At 40.0% G+C, this 18,496-nt stretch overlaps 1 protein-coding gene and 1 pseudogene across 1 annotated transcript in view; both read left to right on the top strand.

Annotated features, from left to right (window-relative positions):
- The first annotated feature begins 8,806 nt into the window (after positions 1-8,806).
- LOC101978082 (transcription factor BTF3 pseudogene) lies at positions 8,807-9,523 on the top strand (annotated as a pseudogene).
- Positions 9,524-14,290: 4,767 nt separating this feature from the next.
- The window catches only part of Ppm1d (protein phosphatase, Mg2+/Mn2+ dependent 1D), a 43,657-nt gene continuing 39,451 nt past the window's right edge, over positions 14,291-18,496 (top strand). Inside the window, exon 1 of the mRNA XM_005321541.4 lies at positions 14,291-14,999. Within this exon, the coding sequence (XP_005321598.2) occupies positions 14,528-14,999 (472 nt within the window). The 5' untranslated portion in view covers positions 14,291-14,527. The remainder of the gene's footprint in view (positions 15,000-18,496) is intronic.

The following is an 18,496-nucleotide window of genomic DNA, read 5'->3' as shown; positions in this document are numbered from 1 at the left end:
TGTTTCAACCTCCAGAGTCTCTGGGATTACAGGTGTATATCAACAAGCTGTTTGGTTTTTCTTTTTCTTTTTTTGGTACCAGGTGCTTAACCACTGAGCTACATTCTTGGCTCTTTTTATTTTATTTTTGAGACAGGGTCTTGCTGAATTGCTTATAGCCATAAATTGTTGAGACTGGCCTTGAACTTGCAACTTCCCGCCTCAACCTCCCGTGTCCCTGGTATTACATGGGTGCAACATGGTATCTAGCTCTGTTTGGTTTTCTACTTTGGTTTTCCCACTGGATGCTAATTTTACTTTCTTCACATTTGACCTGGCAGCTATCATCTCACTACTGCCACTATAGTTTCCAACTCTCAGATCTGAGCCTGAAACCTCAGTACAACTGAGAGGAACCTGGAACAAGAAGTAGAGAAATCTGGCTGGGGTCTAAAATTGCAATGTGTGGCATGCTCAGTTGCGCCCTCTGCTGATACTGGGTCAGGAGGTCGAACAGCTTCAACTTGAAACAGCAGGAGTTTGAACAACCTCTGCTTTCTCTTATTGAAGAACTAGAATTAAGAAATAGAAATAGAAAATCCAAGCATGATGAGTCCTTAGAATTAAAAGGACATGTAGACTTTAGAACCCATATAATGTGTTTTTGTCTGTGTGATTCCATCTCTATTCTCAGTGCCTGGAACAATCTTAGTCACATTAAATGCTCAGTAAATATTTGCTAAATGAATGTATGCTGATGAGCAAGTAAAGGCCTACTTGGCTGAGAAAGACATACTTGAGACCTTTTATTCTCCTAGAAAGATAAGGAGAACAAATTCCTTGGTTTTTGAAAACTCCCTATTCAAGGTCTTTATTAGGCCTCAATAGGGCTTATTTCATTAGGCTAGAATTCCTGTCCTCTGGTTCCAAAATATGTCATCTATATAACAAATCTTTATTTTTATTTTATTTTTTTATACTGAGGATTGAACCCAGGGTTGCTCTACCCTTTTATTTTGAGATTTGGTCTTTCTAAGTCATCCAAGCTGACCTTCAATTTGTGGTCCTCCTGCCTTAGCCTACTGAATAGCTGGGATTACAAGTGTGTCCCACCACACCTGGCTAACAAATCCTTTTTTACTTATACTGCCTTGAGAGATTTGGCATAGACTGCTAATAGCCTTCTACTGTAATGGAGTTTTTATCTGAGCACACAGTCCTCTCAGAAAAAAGAATTCATTTCTCGGCCTTCTATAATTTAGGTGTGGCCATGTGACTAAAATCTGGTCAATGGAAATAAGAGTTCTGGGGCAGTTCCACATGACACATATGTTTTGGACCACTCTTACGATATCTATTCTTGGCTCAAGGATTAACCTGGGAATCTCTGGGTCCCAAAGAGTAAAGATGTTGGTGACAAAGCATTCCTAGAATACCTTGAATTTCACCTCAGAAATGACCCTTTCTATAGATGTAACATTGTCCTCGTAGTGGCATATTTTATTCCTAACATAATTCCCAGCATTCCGATCATTAGCAATACTTTTCAATGGTATCTGCCTCCTTAAATGGTCCAGTCCTTTCTAACCATTGTCTTCAATTTAAATTCCACTTTTAGAAATGAGGGGAGGGTCTGGGCACTGTGGCTCATGCCTGTAATACCAGTGACTAAGGAGGCTGAAGCAGGAGGATCACCAGTTAGGTCAATCTCAACAACTTAGTGAGGCCCTGTCTCAAAATTAAAAAATAGAAATTAAAAAGTCTCTATCTCAGGCTGGAGATATAGTTAAGTTGGTAGAGTGCATGCTTCACATGCATAAGACCCCAGGTTCAATTCCCAGCACCACCAACAAAAAAAAAGTCTCTATCTCACTCCTTCCCTGCTGCCATGAGATTAGACACTTTCCTCTGCCATTCTGTTCTACCAGGATACTTCTGACTTGGAGCTGACCATGAACTGAAAACTCTGAAACTAAGAGCCAAAATAAATTTTTCCTTCTCTTTAAAAAAAAAAATTAAGTTGGGTATGGTGGCACATGCCTGTAATCCCCCTGGCTCAGGAGGCTGAGGCAGGAGGATCTCAAGTTCAAATCCAGTCTCAGCAACTTAGAGAGATCCTAAGCAACTTAGTGAGACCCTGTCTCAAACTACAAAATAAAAAGGGCTGGGGATGGGACTCAGTGTTAAAGCACCCTGGGTTTAAATCCTTACTACCACATAAAATAAAATAAAATGCTTGAGGTGGATGGTGGCAGGGTGTGTGGCTAGCAGGTGTCAAGCAGTGGGATGAATAGTGTGATTTGGGCCATAGGGAGATGCTGTGATGACTGTGAAGTGTAGAGAACTGAGGCTGAAAACAGGAGTCCAAAGAAGAAATATCAGTTGTCTTAGCCAGAATGCAGATTAAAGCTGGTGGCAGCCTTGCCAGGCATGGCGGCACATGCCTGTAATTACCAGCAACTCAGGAGACTAAAATAGGAGGATTACAAGTTTGAAGCCAGCCTCAACAATTTAGCAAAGCCCTAAACTACTTAGTGAGACCCTGTCTCAAAATTTTAAAAATAAATAAATAAAAAGAGCTGGGGATGTGCCTCAGGGGTTGAGTGCCTCTGGGTTCAGTCCCTGGTACAAAAAAAAAAAAAAAGAGCTCAGATGTAACTCAGAGGTAATGTGCCCTGGTTTCAATTCCTAGTACAAAGAAAGAAAGAAAAAAAAGAAAAAAACAAGAAGAGAATTGGGAGTATAGACCAGTAGTGGAGCATTTGCCTAGCATGTGTGAAACCCTGGGATCATTCCCAGCCCTGAAAGAATAAAAAGAAGTGAGATAAAACATTTATCTGCTGGAATGCTAGAATGCTAAAGCAATTCCCTCTCCCCCTGAATAGCTTAGCAAAGAGGTAGCTCAGCACCAGCTACAGAATGTCATGGCCAACCTTGCAACCAGAAAACTGGTTGATTAGTGTTCCACTTCCTCTGAATTTGCCTATAAATACAGACAGAAGTTTAGGCAGATTCCTTTCCTAGACCTTGGTTTGTAAAATGTCCAACTGTGCCTGGCCCAAGCTATCCTCTCGGAGGATCATGAAAGGTTGTGGGTTTGGGGGTGTCTGTGTGCACTCTGCTCCTGCTTCTGTAAACTTTTCCCACTGAGTTTTGTGTTATGCTTGCATCGTGTGTTCCTAGCAGCATTTGTCAAAACATATGTGCCTCAGATTATACTCCAAGGATCTCTAAGTTCATTGCTCACTAATCACAGAGATGGAAGCCATGCCAATAATTTAAAATGGATATTCAGAGTGTCCATATTTCTATACCTTGTGCTTTGAGTATGTCAGATCCATCTATTTTACCATTACAGGATTTGTTTGGCAATCACGGTATTCCTCTTAAGAGGAATGTCTTGTTTCATAGTAAGTATTGTTTTCAATCCTGCTACTTCTAGGCATTCTCGGGACCATTTAAATCCTCTCTAGGGGCTGGGGATGTGGCTCAAGTGGTAGCGCGCTCACCTGGCATGCGTGCGACCCGGGTTCGATCCTCAGCACCACATAACAACAAAGATGTTGTGTCCGCCGAGAACTAAAAAATAAATATTAAAAATTCTCTCTCTCTCTCTCTCTCTCTCTCTCTCTCTCTCTCTCTCTCTCTCACTCTCACTCTCTCTTTAAAAATAAATAAATAAATAAATAAATCCTCTCTAGATGGCCCACTCAGAACCTGAATAAATAATAGACTACACAGGACAACCATCTTCAAAACTTTCCACCAAGATAAAGTACGAGGAAAGGAGAGCTACTGCTTAACTTCTGTCTAGGAATGCACTCTTCCCTCAAAGCAAGACTGTTACAGTGGGTTTACCAAAGTTCTAGGTAAGTTATTTGCCTTCTGTTTTCAGACATTGACTCACAACAAACATTTTATAATTTCCTTTCCAATATACACATCTGGCATAATGAATTATACTATTATGTGTAATTATAATGCACCAATAAAAAATAAATTAAAAAATTATTTCCAATTGCATCAAAATCAAAATAAAGACATTTTAAAGGGAAACAGAATTTATAAGATGGCTTCACTTCTCCCCTGACTCCTTGGTAATCCGTCAGTGGGAGATTGTTTCCATGCCCTTGCCTCATCTGGTGCCATGTATCATGCATGAATGCAACTCCACCCATATTGGCCAAGCTGGTGTCCAGATTAATGCCTGCCAGGAGCTCTACTGCCTGACTTGGCATCCAGCCTAATGGCCAGATGTCAAATGACAAGACCATTGTGGAAGGAGATGACTTCTTCAATACCTTCTTCCCTGAGATGGGCCCAGGCAAACATGTACCTAGGCAGTGTTTGTAGACCTGAAACCCACCATCATTGAAGAAATTCATACTGACAACTGCTGCTATCTCTTCCACCCAGAGCAGTATGTCATTCATGTTTGTTTGCAGAGAGGAAAAGCAGTGCCAGGTGTATATATCTTGATAACCCCAGAAATATTCCATTTACATCTTAGACATCATTATTTTCCAAAGGCCCAAATGCAATGGAGGTTAGGAAAAAGGGGTAGTTAACCTTTTCAGTCCCTATAGAGAAGGTAGCTAATGGAGAAAACAGTTAAGAATAGTTGATGGATCAATCAATGTCGATCAACTATTCCTCAAAGAACATTTCCAGCAACAGTAATCAGAGTCACACAAATGTGCCAAATTTTCTTATCTACTCCACTACTGAATGATGTTTCTAATTTTTGATATTTCAAACAATAGTGCAATAAACATCCTTGTATGTCTTCCTGTGGGTTTGTAAAAACCTTATCACTTTCATTGTACAAAAATACTGGCTGTGATGAATTGTTATTTTTGCATACCAAGACCAAAGTTTTTTTGGGAAAAAAAAAAGCTGAATGTTTAACATTTTTCCCCTCTAACACCATTTTCCTGGGGCTTAAACACAACTGTCTTCAAGTAAGGGAAGGGTCATGAGATAATAGGAATTTCTGGGTATGGAAGACCAATAAACACATAAAAAATAATTTTCTGCTACAAAGAAGTTAATAGTTTCAACATATAATAATTGAATGCTGGATTAGTACATGAGCAAAAACTAGGACATGTCAGAAGAGAACATGAAGAAGCACAAATCTCAGAACAGACTACATGGGATCAAAGCAAAACTGTAGCACAGAAGAATGCAGGATATTTCAGAGACCAAACTAGATCAACAGGCAGTCCGAGCTCCTTAACAAGGAGGAACAGATTCTATCTGTGGCAATAAAGATTCTTTGTGTTGCAAGTGAAGAAAAATACAAGGCAAACTGGTGTTTTTAGAAGAAGAAACCAAAAAGACTGTTGTTAAATCTAGGGATTGTCAAAGTTCAAATAATGTCATCAGGGACTAGTTCCCTAACCTTCTCAGTGTTAACTTCATCTTCATTTTGGTTTCTTCTCAGAAAGGCTGCTGTAGTCCCAATTTCACATTCATAAAACACCAAGTCCTGAGAATTAGTTTCTCTTCCTGTAGATCTATTACTAGGGAGAAGTTGTTCTGTCTCAGAAGTGGCAGCAAATGTTCTCATGTATCATTGGCTTCTGATTAAGTTTTGAGTTCATTAGTGAACTCATTACTAAGGCCATGGAGATGGAATATGTTGACTGACCTAATCCAGTTTAAGCTCTCTCCTAAAGATAGGGCTGGGAACATTCTACCCAATCACTTGACTTGAGAATGAGGGAGGGAGTGATTATCCAGAAGTTAATCATTGTTGTTTTACTAAAGGAAAGATGAATGAATGTTGGAAAGGAAAAAACAAAATGTCCACTAGAGTACTGAAACAGACTTTATGTGATTTTAAAAAATTAATTGTATATAAATAGGCTAAGTAACCTATATGATTCTCATTACAGAGATGGTCTCAGTCATTATCTGTGAATCCTTGGATTTTTTTCCACTTCATTTTTCATTAAAACTTATCCATGAGTAATTCAATAGAAACTCTCTCCAACAATATATACAATGATATACCACTTAACTGCTGTACCTGATAAATCAATGCTTTCCACTGCCTCTAAAAAAAAAAAAAAAAAAAAAAGATACTGAATCCCAGTGCATGTTGAACCATTGGTACTAAACTTCAACTCTCAGACACATGCACACACTACTGCTCCACAAGTTGAGTCACTGCTTGTTCAAAAACTTGTTTGTTCCAGTTCTTCTTGTTTTAATTACATGCTTAATTAAATGTTACATAAAAGAGGTTTGGAATATTTAATACATGAATGGAAGAAAAATAACTTCTTTCTATGAAAACCAAATTGAATATTTTAGAAAGACTTAATAAAGGCAAGTCAATTTTTAAAAACTGCTATCAATTAGATTTGAATAAGGTTACCTATAAAAGACTGATGGTATGGTAGGGAAGTCATAAAACTCAGAAGGATTTTCTATTGAGAGCACTTCGTCTATGTTTTAAGTTCGTATTCCATTTTAAAGAATCCAAAGCTGCGGCTGGGGTTGTGGCTCAGTTTGAGAATGTTGCCTAACACATGTGAAGCATTGGGTTCGAACCTCAGCACCACATAAAAAAAAAATAAAGGTGTCCAATTTTTTTAAAAAAAGGAGGTGATCTTTGTTAAAAAATAAAAAAAAGAAATCTAAGCTGAAAGTCATAGGTGATGTATTATTAATGTGGTTTATGGGAAAAAAAGAGTGATACTGAATTACAAACAGTAGACTCATCCAAAGTTAAAGTCTTGGCCTTACATCAAAAGATTGGCAAATGAATGTGTATTGATACTATTAGTTAAAATGTTTAAGATACAAATATATGTGTGCTGAAAGCTGTGAAAACGAAGCTGAGAGGAGAGTGAGCAAGAGAATTGGAACTAGTTTGGTCATTGGGAGGCAAGAAGTGGCTGGTTCAGGAAGGTGAAGAAGATGGAGCAATTTATCAAGTCAAAGCTTTCAAAAGAAAGACAGGATTCCCAAATCAACAGATCAATGATGAGAATAGTAAACCCTGAAAGATTGAAAGATAAAGAAAATCTTGCCACCTAATAAAGGGATTATGACTAGCCAATGGATAGTTCTATAAAAGACATTGGGAAACATGGGGTGTGGTGGTGCATACCTGTAATCCCAGCAGCAGAGGAGGCTGAGACAGGAGGATCAGAGTTCAAATCCAGCCTCAGCAATTTATTGAGGTGCTCAGCAATTCAGTGAGACTCTGTCTCTAAGTAAAACACTCTCTCTCTCTCTCTCTCTCTCTCTCTCTCTCTCTCTCTCTCTCACACACACACACACAAAAAAAAAACAAAACCACACACATACAACACACACACACACACACACACACACACACACACACACACACAGGGCTGGGGTTAAGTGCCCCTAAATTCAATCCCCAGTACACACCAGGAAACATATCTATTTGAAAAAAATTCAAATTCACTTCATGCCAAAATAATTCTACATAATACAGATGCATATTTAATTGATCTCAAAAGCAAAAAAAAAAAAAAAATTAAGTACAAAACCCATAACCCATGGAAATACAACACAGGAAGGTTCAAGAGTCACCCCCCTCCTTTATTTTGGCAATGCCACTGGGGATTGAGCATAAGGGCATTCTACCACTGATCTACACTGCCAGCCCTTTTAAATTTTATTCTGAGACAGAATTCTTGCTAAATTGCTGAGGCTGGCTTTAAACTTACAATCAGCCTCCCAAATCTCTGATAGGCATGGGCCACTGTGCAGGCCATTTTTTTTTTTTTTTTTTTTTTTGGTGCTGGAGATCAATCTCAGCCTTGTGCATGCTAGTCAAGCACTCTATCACTGAGCTACATTCCCAACCTCAGCATGTTTTTAAGTATGTTTTATCACATGTTGTATTTAAAAAAATATTCATATACTATTATAAACAATGCAATAGTGAAGGCCCTTGTATATGTACTTTTTGCAAAGGTGCTTACATGGTAAACTCCTAGCAGTGGGATTTCTAGGTCCAAGGATATGTATATTCTAAATTTCAGTTGATATGGAGTGAAATAGAAATATCAAATTACATTCCCACTAATGCCCACTAATGAGAGTACTTCTCTGCTACATCTTTCCCAGCCTGCATATTAATGAACTTAAGTTTTTTTTTTTTTTTTGCTAAGCTGATAGGTGAACTATATCTCATTGTTTCTTAGTGTACTAAAGTATTTTTTCCCACTTAATTTTAGCTCTTAATTTTTTTTTGTACTTTTAGATGGACAGTATGCCTTTATTTAGCCTTGAGAGTTGCTGTTATTATAGGCATGTAGCACTGTGCTAGGCCCCTTCCAGATAGATTTGAGAATCAATTTGTCATGTAAAAGAATTCCAGAGGGGCTGGGGATGTGGCTCAAGCGGTAGCACACTCGCCTGGCATGCTTGCGGCCCGGGTTCGATCCTCAGCACCACATACCAACAAAGATGTTGTGTCCGCCGAGAACTAAGAAATAAATATTAAAAATTCTCTCTCTCTCTCTTTCTCTCTCCTCTCTCACTCTCTCTTTAAAAAAAATAAATAAATAAAAGAATTCCAGATGGAATTTTGGTTATAATACTATGAATTTGAGACAAACTGAATTTTTAAAATCTAGGAACATGGAATGATTTTCTATTTGCTCAACATTTTTTTTCTTTATTAAAGTTTCATGGTTTTTCTCATATCAATTTTATGCAGCTCTAGCTGCCATCTTGCGTTCCCTGCATGTGTGTGCTTAATCTCAGCTGGTCTGACTGAGACCCCCATGAGCACCAACCCTAGTCTCCCGCGTGGCCCCATTTCCGCTCTGACAACATGAAAGAAACTATTAAGAACCAGAAAAACTCGCCAATCTGCAGGCACAAGTGCGCATCGGTGGGAACTGCTCGCAGAAAGAAGAAGGTGGTTCATAGAACAGCTACAGCAGATGATAAAAAACTTCAGTTCTCCTTAAAGAAGTTAGGGGTAAACAATATCTCTGGTATTGAAGAGGTGTATATGTTTACAAACCAAGGAACAGTGATCCACTTTAACAACCCTAAAGTTCAGGTGTCTCTGGCAGCAAACACTTTCACCATTACAGGCCATGCTGAGACAAAGCAGCTGACAGAAATGCTACCCAGCATGTCAAACCAACTTGGTACAGACAGTCTGAATAGTTTAAGGAGACTGGCTGAAGCTCTGCCCAAACAATCTGTGGATGGAAAAGCACCACTTGCTACTGGAGAGGATGATAATGATGAAGTTCCAGATCTTGTGGAGAATTTTGATGAGGCTTCTAAGAATGAGGCAAACTGAACTGATCAACTTCTGAAGAAGAGAAACTTGAAGAAGTTACTGGGAGCTGATATTTTATATTATGACTGCTTTTAAAAATTGTTTTGTTTATGGATCTGATAAAATCTGGATCTCTATTATTTTTAAGCCCAAGCCCCTTGGACACTGCAGCTCTTTTCAGTTTTTGCTTATACACAATTTATTCTTTGCAGCTAATTAAGCTGAAGAAGCCTGGGAATAAAGTTTGAAACAAAAGTTAATAAAGTTCTTTGCCTAGTTAAAAAAAAAATGCATTTCTTGGTAAGTAATTCATCAATTAATAATTCTTTGTCCTAGGCTCAGAGTATACCACAATGAACAAGGCAAGTTCCCTGTTCTCAAGGAGCTTATATTCTAATTGGGAAAGACAGACAATAAAAAACACCAGAGAGGCAACCAATGTGGAAAGCAGTATGGAGATTCCTTGGAAAACTTGGAATGGAATCACCATTTGACCCAGCTGTCCCACTCCTTGTTTTATACCCTAAGGACTACAGTATACTACAGTGATGCAGCCACATCAATGTTTATAGAAACACAAATCACAATAGCTAAAATATGGAACCAATCTAAATGCCCTTCAGTAGATGGATAAAGAAAATGTGGTATATATACACAATGGAATATTACTCAGCGTTAAAAGAGAATAAAATCATGACATTTTCAGGTAATTGGATGGAGTTGGAGAATATTATGCTAAGCGAAGTAAGCAAATCCCAAAAAATCAAATCCTAAATGTTTTCTCTGATATGAGGATGCTGATCCCTAATGGAATGGGCGGGGGAGCATTGGAGAAATGGAGCAAATTTAGATAGGGCAAAGGGAAGGGAGGGGATAAGAGAGGGTAAAGGGGTAGGAAAGATGGTGGAATGAAATGGACATTATTACTCCAAGTACATGTATGAAGATATGAATGGTGTGACTCTACTTTGTATATAACCAGAGACATGAAAAATTATGCTGTATATATGTACTATGAATTGAAATGCATTCTGCTCTCATATATAACAAATTAGAATAAAAAAAATAAATTTTAAAAAACAACAACAAAAAACCCTTCCATTTTCTCACTTATAGAGTGGAAATAATATGTATCTCACATGCTTGTACTAAGGATTAATAAATATTTTAAGTTCTTCTGTAAACAAATCAAACCAAAAACAAACAAAAACAAAAACAAAACACAGATAGAAGGAAGCTCTCTGTAAAGAATTAAAATGAAGTTATATGATAGAAAGATATTGAGTGGTTACTTTAGATGGGATGGTTAGGAAAGTCTTCTAATTTCTAAAAGATCTGAATAGCCAGAATAATCCATTCTTGTAATGATTCTGGGGATGAGGAGATCATTATAAGGAAAAAACCTTAAGGCTCATAATAGCTTTGAATATGAGAGGAACAGAAAGGTCAAAAAGGTAGTGGGACAGGGAAGTGTTGTGAGATGGTGTTGGACAAACATTTAAGGGCCAAGTAGATGACATAGATGTTCACAAGGAGTTTGATATTATTTTATTTTTTAGGATGCTGGGGATCAAACTTTGCATATGCTAGGCAGGCACTCTCCCACTGAATCATATACCCAGACCTGCATATTATTTTAAATGTGATAGAAAGTCACGGGGGAAGTGAATTATCTGACCTGAATTATACTTTTTAAAAGATCATGATAGGGCTGTGGTTGTAGCTAAGTGGTAGAGCGCTCACATAGCACATATAAGGCACTGAGTTCAATCCTTGAGACCACATAAAAATAAAGGTACTGTGTCCACCTACAACTAGAAAAAAAAAATCAAGACAGTAGCTAGCAGAAAAAGAATTTCTTTTGCCAAAATCAAAAGAAAACGAATGTAGTAGATGGTGATATGATTTAGGAATGAAAGAAAGACTGAGAAAGGAAGAGATATGGGGAAAAACAATCAAGAGTTTGTTTTGGTTATTTTAATGATTTTTTAAAAAATATTTTGTTTTCAGTTGTAAATAGATCTTTATTTTTTAATTTACTTATATGTGGTGCTGAGGATCAAATCCAGTGTCTCACACATTCCAGGCAAGTGCCCTACCTCTGAGCCACAGCCTCAGCCCTGTTTTGTCTATTTTAAGTTGAAGTACATGTTAGAATCTCTGTGGAACTATCAAGTATGCAGTTGTCTGTGATGCAAGGTAAAGTTGAGGACTGGAACATAAATTGAGGAATCTTCAGCAGATAGTCTTTAGAACCATGGTTCTACATGGAGTGTATAGGTGAAGGAAGGGGCCCAGAACAAGGTCCTGGGGGCACTTTTTCAACAATTTGAGATCTGGTTGGAAAGAAATCAGCAAAGGAAAATGAGAAAGGGTGGTCAGTCAATGAGGAAGGAAGAAAACCAGGAAAGCATAGTCTCCATAGAAGCCAAGAGAAGAAAGTTTCAAGAAGGAAACAATGGTTTGATGTGCTACTAAGTTTCAAGAAGTAAGCAATTCTTTCACTTGCTACTTTAGCTGGAATAGAAGAACAGAAACATTTATCATTAGCTTTGGAAACAGAGGTGTGGTTATGTCATAAAAGCAATCTTATAGGAGGTGGTGGCCCAGTTGGAATGGGTTTAGGAAAAACCATGAGGTAGGAATTGTAAATATCCTCTTGATAGAGAAAAGCCAGGCGAGGTCGTGCCTGCCTGTAATCCAAGTGATTTCGGAAGATTGCAAGTTCAAAGCCAGTCTCAGAAATTTAGCCAAGCCTAAGCAACTTAGCAAGACCCTGTCTCAAAATTTTAAAAAAGGTAGGCTGGGACTGTAGCTCAATGGCAGAGCACTTCCCTAGCATGCATGAGGCACTGGGTTCAGTCCTCAGCACCACATAAATAAACAAATAAAATAAAAGCATTCTGTCCATCTACAACTAGGGGGGAAAAAGGTGGGCTGATGGTGCTGGGGATGTGGCACAGTGGTTAAGCACCCTTGGATACAATGTCCAGTACAAGACAACAAAAACAAACAACCATAAAACACAATAGAACAAAACCCAAACAGCACCACCACCACACGCACAAAAACAAAACAAAACAACAACAAAAAAAAACCCAGAAAACAAATAAAAAACCCCAAACAAAATCTAGCAACTTTTGCCCTGCAGGGGAATAGAGAAATGGGGATAGTACAAGGACAGGTTATGTAAGATAGAGACCAGACCATGTTTCTATACAAATGGAGATGACCCAGTAGAAATGAAAAATTGACAAGGCAGGAGCAAGAAAGGTTAATTATTGATGTAAAACTTTTTGAAGGGAGGAGAAAGTATCTAAAAACACTAAAGGAAGTGTTGCCTTTGATGATAGGAAGGCCATGTCACCATGAAGAGGATGAAAAATTGTGTTTGTGTATGTCTATGTATGTATATGTATATATATATATATATATATATACACACACACACACACACAAAACTGTATATATACAATATAAATATATATTGTATGGTTTGTTTGAAGATTAGTATATAAAGTCAGAAAGTAGGAGAGCATAAGTAGAAAGTATTACAGAGATAAGAGTCAGATTTATGATGGATGATTTGTAGGCACCAGTTGTGACTGGGATGAAAAGGATTTTAAAGCATATAGAATTACCTTTTGGAAATCTCTTGGGCAAAACGTTTAAGCTGAATAAAATATAGAGCTAGATAGACTTTTTTTCTTGTAGGTTTGGGTATGGAGGCTGCAGGATTACAATAGTATTTCACTTAGGATCTTTTTAGTTATAAAAATAAGCGAAACTTACAGGTTTCCTTTGAGTGTTAAAATTATTAGTTTTTGTATTGGGGATTGAACCCAGGGGTGCTTAACCACTGAACTACATACTCAGCCTTTTATTTTGAGACAGGGTCTCTTTAAATTGCCCACGGGCCCTCCAATTTGCAACCTTTCTGCTTCAGCCTCCGGAGTGGCAGGGATTGTAGGCGTTCACCACCATGCCTGGGTTCTGTTTGCATTTCTTGTGCCAACGGTTTGTATTTTTTTCCCATCCCCATATTAGTATCATTGAATTTGAAAATCTCAAAGGCTGTACAGGAAATTGCATATAAGAGAGTTGGTGATTAAGTGACCACAAGTGGAAAAAATGAACTTGAAACTGATTCACTACAAAAACGTTTGGTATTGAGAACATACTAATTTCCGTGAAAATTCGGGCAAAGATTTCAGCGCTTGGATTGACGTATGGGGAGAGTTGGGAAATAACCAAATTGTCAGGGTCCTGGAGGTCCTGGAGTAAGTTTCTGTAAGCTATTTTTTAGTGATAACCTAGAAGTGGTACCATAGGGATAAAAAGCTGTATCCACAACTAGTCAGAAAAAGTATTAGATTAACAAAAGCTAAAGAATTGGTTAAATCCAGCCCTCATAAATCTCTAACATACCTAATTACGTGAAACAGAACTGCGCAATCAATCGTGGAAATTTACCAAGTCTTTTTTTTTTTTTTTTTTTAACCACTAAACTGACTGCCTTCCTCAATTCCCAGGATACGTCCCACCCCAAACCAGTTCACGGGTGCCTCATTTTTTTCCAGCCAGTTCACAAACGGCCTTCGAAGGAAAGTTTCCCGCCGTTTCACTTTGAGAAGCGTAAGGTCAAATATTCCCCTTGCTCTCCCCTCATTTTCTCTCTTAACGGAGGCCCAAGCTTTCTCCGCTTTACCCGCAAGGCGAGCAGCGGGACGTGAAGGGCAGGAACTAGAACCACGGTCCGGAGGACCGAGTACAAAGGCGACAGACCAAGGCGCTCAGCAACTGCAGAAAACCAGCAGGGCGCAAGAGCCCGAGGGGAGATAGAAACCGAGAGCTTAGAGCGCGGGCCCGCAGCTCTAGGCGGGAGGAGCAGCGCGGCCGTTGCGAGGAGGAGCGAAGGCTGGGGGCGGATGGTGGGTTCGCCCCCCTCGACTCCGGATTGGTCGCGCCCAGAGAGTCGAGTGACGTCAGTCGGGGAGAACGCCTGATTTGTGTGATGGGCGCGGGCAGGCGGAGGAAGCTCAGTGCGCAGGCGCAGCTTGTCGACTCTCTCGCCCCAGCGCTCTGGCCCAGCTCTCGCGGACAAGTCCCGACATCGCGCGCCCCCTCTCCGGGACCGCCCCCTCCTCCCTCTCGGCGTCGTCGAAGATAAACAATAGTTGGCCGGCGAGCGGCGAGTGTGTCTCCCGCCGCCGGATTCGGCGGGCTGCGTGGGACCGGCGGGATCCCGGCCAGCCGGCCATGGCGGGGCTGTACTCGCTGGGAGTGAGCGTCTTCTCTGACCAGGGCGGGAGGAAGTACATGGAGGACGTTACCCAGATCGTGGTGGAGCCCGAGCCGACGGCTGAAGAAAAGCCGTCGCCGCGGCGGGCGCTCTCGCAGCAGTCGCCTGCGCGGCGGTCCCTGGCCCCTCTTCCAGGCAGCGAAGTGTCGGGGAAAGGCCCAGCGGCGGCAGCCCGCGACGCTCACGACCCTCCCCCGGACGCCGGGGCCTCACCAGCGCCCGGCCGCTGCTGCCGCCGCCGTTCCTCTGTTGCCTTTTTCGCGGTGTGCGACGGGCACGGCGGGCGGGAGGCGGCACAGTTTGCCCGCGAGCACTTATGGGGTTTCATCAAGAAGCAGAAGGGTTTCACCTCGTCGGAGCCGGCGAAGGTTTGCGCTGCCATCCGCAAAGGCTTCCTTGCCTGTCACCTCGCCATGTGGAAGAAACTGGGTAAGTTCCCTGGCTTGTTTGGCGCCCGTCTCTTTTTTTCAGACACTTGAGGGCTTTTGTAGTATCTGCACCGCGTGGGCCCCCAGAGAGAAAGTGGTGGGAAGGAAGACTCTGCTTAGGCTTGTAGCGCTTTTAACGGAGGAGGTCAGGGCACACAAAAGTGGCCTTGCCAAAGGTAGAATTGCTGTCTCCCCGAAACCGCTTCTCGCTTTATTTCTACCCCTGAGAGATCAGGGGGGGAAGTAGTCCTCTCCCTTTGCTAATTCGCTTTCGTGGTGGCCAAAGAAAGTGTTTGAAACCCAGCGCCAGGTTTTGATCAAAAGATAAATCGAAAAGACGTTCCTATGTGGGTCAGGCTAAGAAAGCGGGAAATGGCAAAAATCGGACCATTTCCTTACAATCTGTCATAATTTTGCTCTTGATGAACTCCCCTCTAGGTTGCCTCCTATCGGCGGTGTCATTTCTCTCTTGGAGTAAAATTAGTAAAAGCTAATTTATAAGGACTGAAATGTAATCATCCGGCAGTTTTAAAGTCTTTTTTAGAAAACAATTTTTTTTTTAGTTGTTGATAGATCTTTATTTATTTATATGCGGTGTTGAGACTCGAACCCAGGGCTTCACACATGCCCAGGCAAGTGCGCTACCGCTGAGCCCCAGCCCCAGTTTTAAAGTCTTGAAAGGAATTCTGTTGTGATCATAAGATGTTTTAGGAAAACGTGAAAAGAAAAAAGAGTGGAACGTGTTGTTACCTTTTAAACTGGCCCCTGCTGGGGGTGCGTCGTTAACTTGTCAGGAATTTTTCTTTGGTAGGTGCCTTACCTAAGTGCTTTCAGATAGTTTTCAACAGTTCTTCATTTAAAGCACTTTTATACGATGTAATACCTGTCAAAGTAACAAAGCTAAGGAGTTACTGTATACCAAATGGAAATAGAGACCTTAATTTCTAAAAATTCGGTGTAGTAGTTTCATCTAAGTTTCAAATGTTTGTAAAGCAACCTGTATTTCTGTACACAGCATATATCATTGCATAGAATTATAGCTGCTTATCTATTGCTGTGAATAAATGGCATGCAAGTTTGTTAGAGAAAAGAAATGATACTCTTCTGTCATTAAAAACAACCTTTGTGGGGCTAGGGTTGTGGCTCAGTGGCAGAGCACTTGCCTACCATGTGTGAGACACTGAGTTCGACCTTTAGCACTGCATACAAAAATAAATAAAATAAAGGCATGATGTCCATCTACAACTACAAAAAATATTAAAAATAAAGCTTTGTTTATGATAGCATAATAAAGTTGCTCTATATTCGGCAGAGAAAAAAGAGTGTTACAGAATTGTAAAACAATATTTTTAGAAAGGTATTTTTATAGAGTTGTAGACTAGATAGTTTCAAAGTCTGTTTTCCATTTGCTTGGCTTTTTGCCAAGAAGTATTTGATTGACTTAAAGACCAACCACTAGGCCTTTTGGAGGAGGTTCCCATCCAATCCCAGGGGCCCCCATTAGGGATTTATTTATTTAATGGGCAATAGAGCAGAAAGCACTGGTAGTATATTCTAGAAATATATCATCATTGACTGCAGGGGAACTAGAGATGGACAGAAAGGCAACAAAACAAAATAGGGGGAGATTTGACAGACAAAGAACTATTTAGAGTCCTGTTTATTTTCAGTACACTTTTAGCAATGTAAATTTACCATATTGTTTGAATTTTAAGAATTAAAAAATCTTTTGAGATTTAAACTTGGCTCCTTGAACTTTTTTTCTTGTTACTGAGGATTGAACCCAGAACTGACTGAGCTACATCTGCAGCCCTCCTCCCCGCCCTTTTATAAACAATTCTGTAGTTTGTGGAGACTTGAATCTTTTTTTAAAATTTTATTTTTTAATATTTATTTGTTTATTTTGTGGTGCTGGGGTTGAACCCAGTGCCCTGTGCACGCAGGGCAAGCACTCTACCAGCTGAACTATATATCCCCAGCCCCTGATCTTCAGCCCTTTTTAGTTTTTACTTGAAATGTAAAAAGGGCTGGGTGGAAGTGCTGGGGATTGAATGCAGGTTTTCTCCTCTGGTGAACACAAGCTGTACCCCTGAGCTATACCCCCATCGCCTTAGGCATTTTTTTTTAAGGAAGCAGGGGCCATACTGTTAAATGTGTGAATTTTTTTTTTAACATGTGCATACTTTTTTGAATCAAGCTTTCAATGATGAATGGTTTGGAGCCTTGTACTATACTTGTACTATAGACACATGCTTTGTACCATGGCTAAACCATCCTTAAAACTTAAATAAAAAAAGAATATTCTGAGTGTATTCTTCACATAGGAAGTGCCGAAAATTGTTTAAGTTCACAATTTTTCAGCACATTTTCTTTTCTCTCTTTCTCTCTCTCTCTCTCTCTCTCTCTCTCTCTCTCTCTCTCTCTCTCTCTTGTAGTACTCTGTATTGAACCCAGTGCCACTGAGTTATGTTCCCAGCCTTTTCTTTTTTGTTTTGAGATAGGGAACAGAATTTTGCTAAGTTGTGGAAGCTGGCCTTGAACTTGCAAATCTTCTGCTTCAGCCTGTGGAGTAGCTGGGATTATAGGCATGTGCCTTCACAACATCTTATTATACTTTTTCATTTGGTACCAGGGATTGAAACAAGGAGTGCTTAACCACTGAGCCACATCCTCACCCCTTTTTATTTTGAGACAGGGTTTCATTAAGTTGCTGAGGCTGGCCTTGTACTTGGAATTTTCCTGCTCTATCACTGAGCTAAATCCACAGCCCCTAAAATAATGTTTTTTTTAGCCTTTTTTTTTTTTTAAATTTGTTTAGCCCCCTTTCTTGATGGTTTAAAGAGGATGGTGAACATAGTGCAACTTGTAGCTGTGTATGATAGTCTTATCAAGAGAGCCAAAAGAAAGTAAGGCATGATGGTGCACGCCTGTAATCCCAGCTACTCAAGAGGCTGAGGTAGGAGGCCAGCCTCAACAACTTAAGTGAGGCCCTAAGCAATTTAGTGAGACCCTGTCTCAAAATAAAAAATGAAAAGGGGGAGGGATGTAAATCAGTGGTAAAGTACCCTTGGGTTCTATACCCAGTATTCCCCCTCCCCACCCCCAACACGTGCACACACGCACACACAAAAATGTTACCTGAGTGCATTGTATCTCATCCTTCCACTCCCCATGAGATGCAACTGCTGCCTCAAATTCAGTGTTTATCATCCTCATTTCTTCATAATGTTATTATGTCACTGCATATCTAAAGAATATATAGTACCTTTTGCATATTTTTTTTATAACTTAAATGACACCTTACTATATGTATTCATTCTTGTCTTTTTTGGTTCAGTATAGTTTGTGATTCCTTCTTGTCAATACATATTAGCTCAGTTTGTTTTCATCTATGGATAGTATACATACAAATATGGTGCTCATTTATTGTATTCCCCCTTCTTTTTTTGAAAAGAGGTCTTGCTTCCTTGCCTACACTGTTCTGGAGCTCCTGGACTC

This window comes from Ictidomys tridecemlineatus, chromosome 3 (assembly GCF_052094955.1).
Source record: "Ictidomys tridecemlineatus isolate mIctTri1 chromosome 3, mIctTri1.hap1, whole genome shotgun sequence".
Taxonomy (NCBI): Eukaryota; Metazoa; Chordata; class Mammalia; order Rodentia; family Sciuridae; genus Ictidomys; species Ictidomys tridecemlineatus.
The sequence above is the reverse complement of the archived record's forward strand: the minus strand, read 5'-3'. Positions and strand labels throughout refer to the sequence as shown.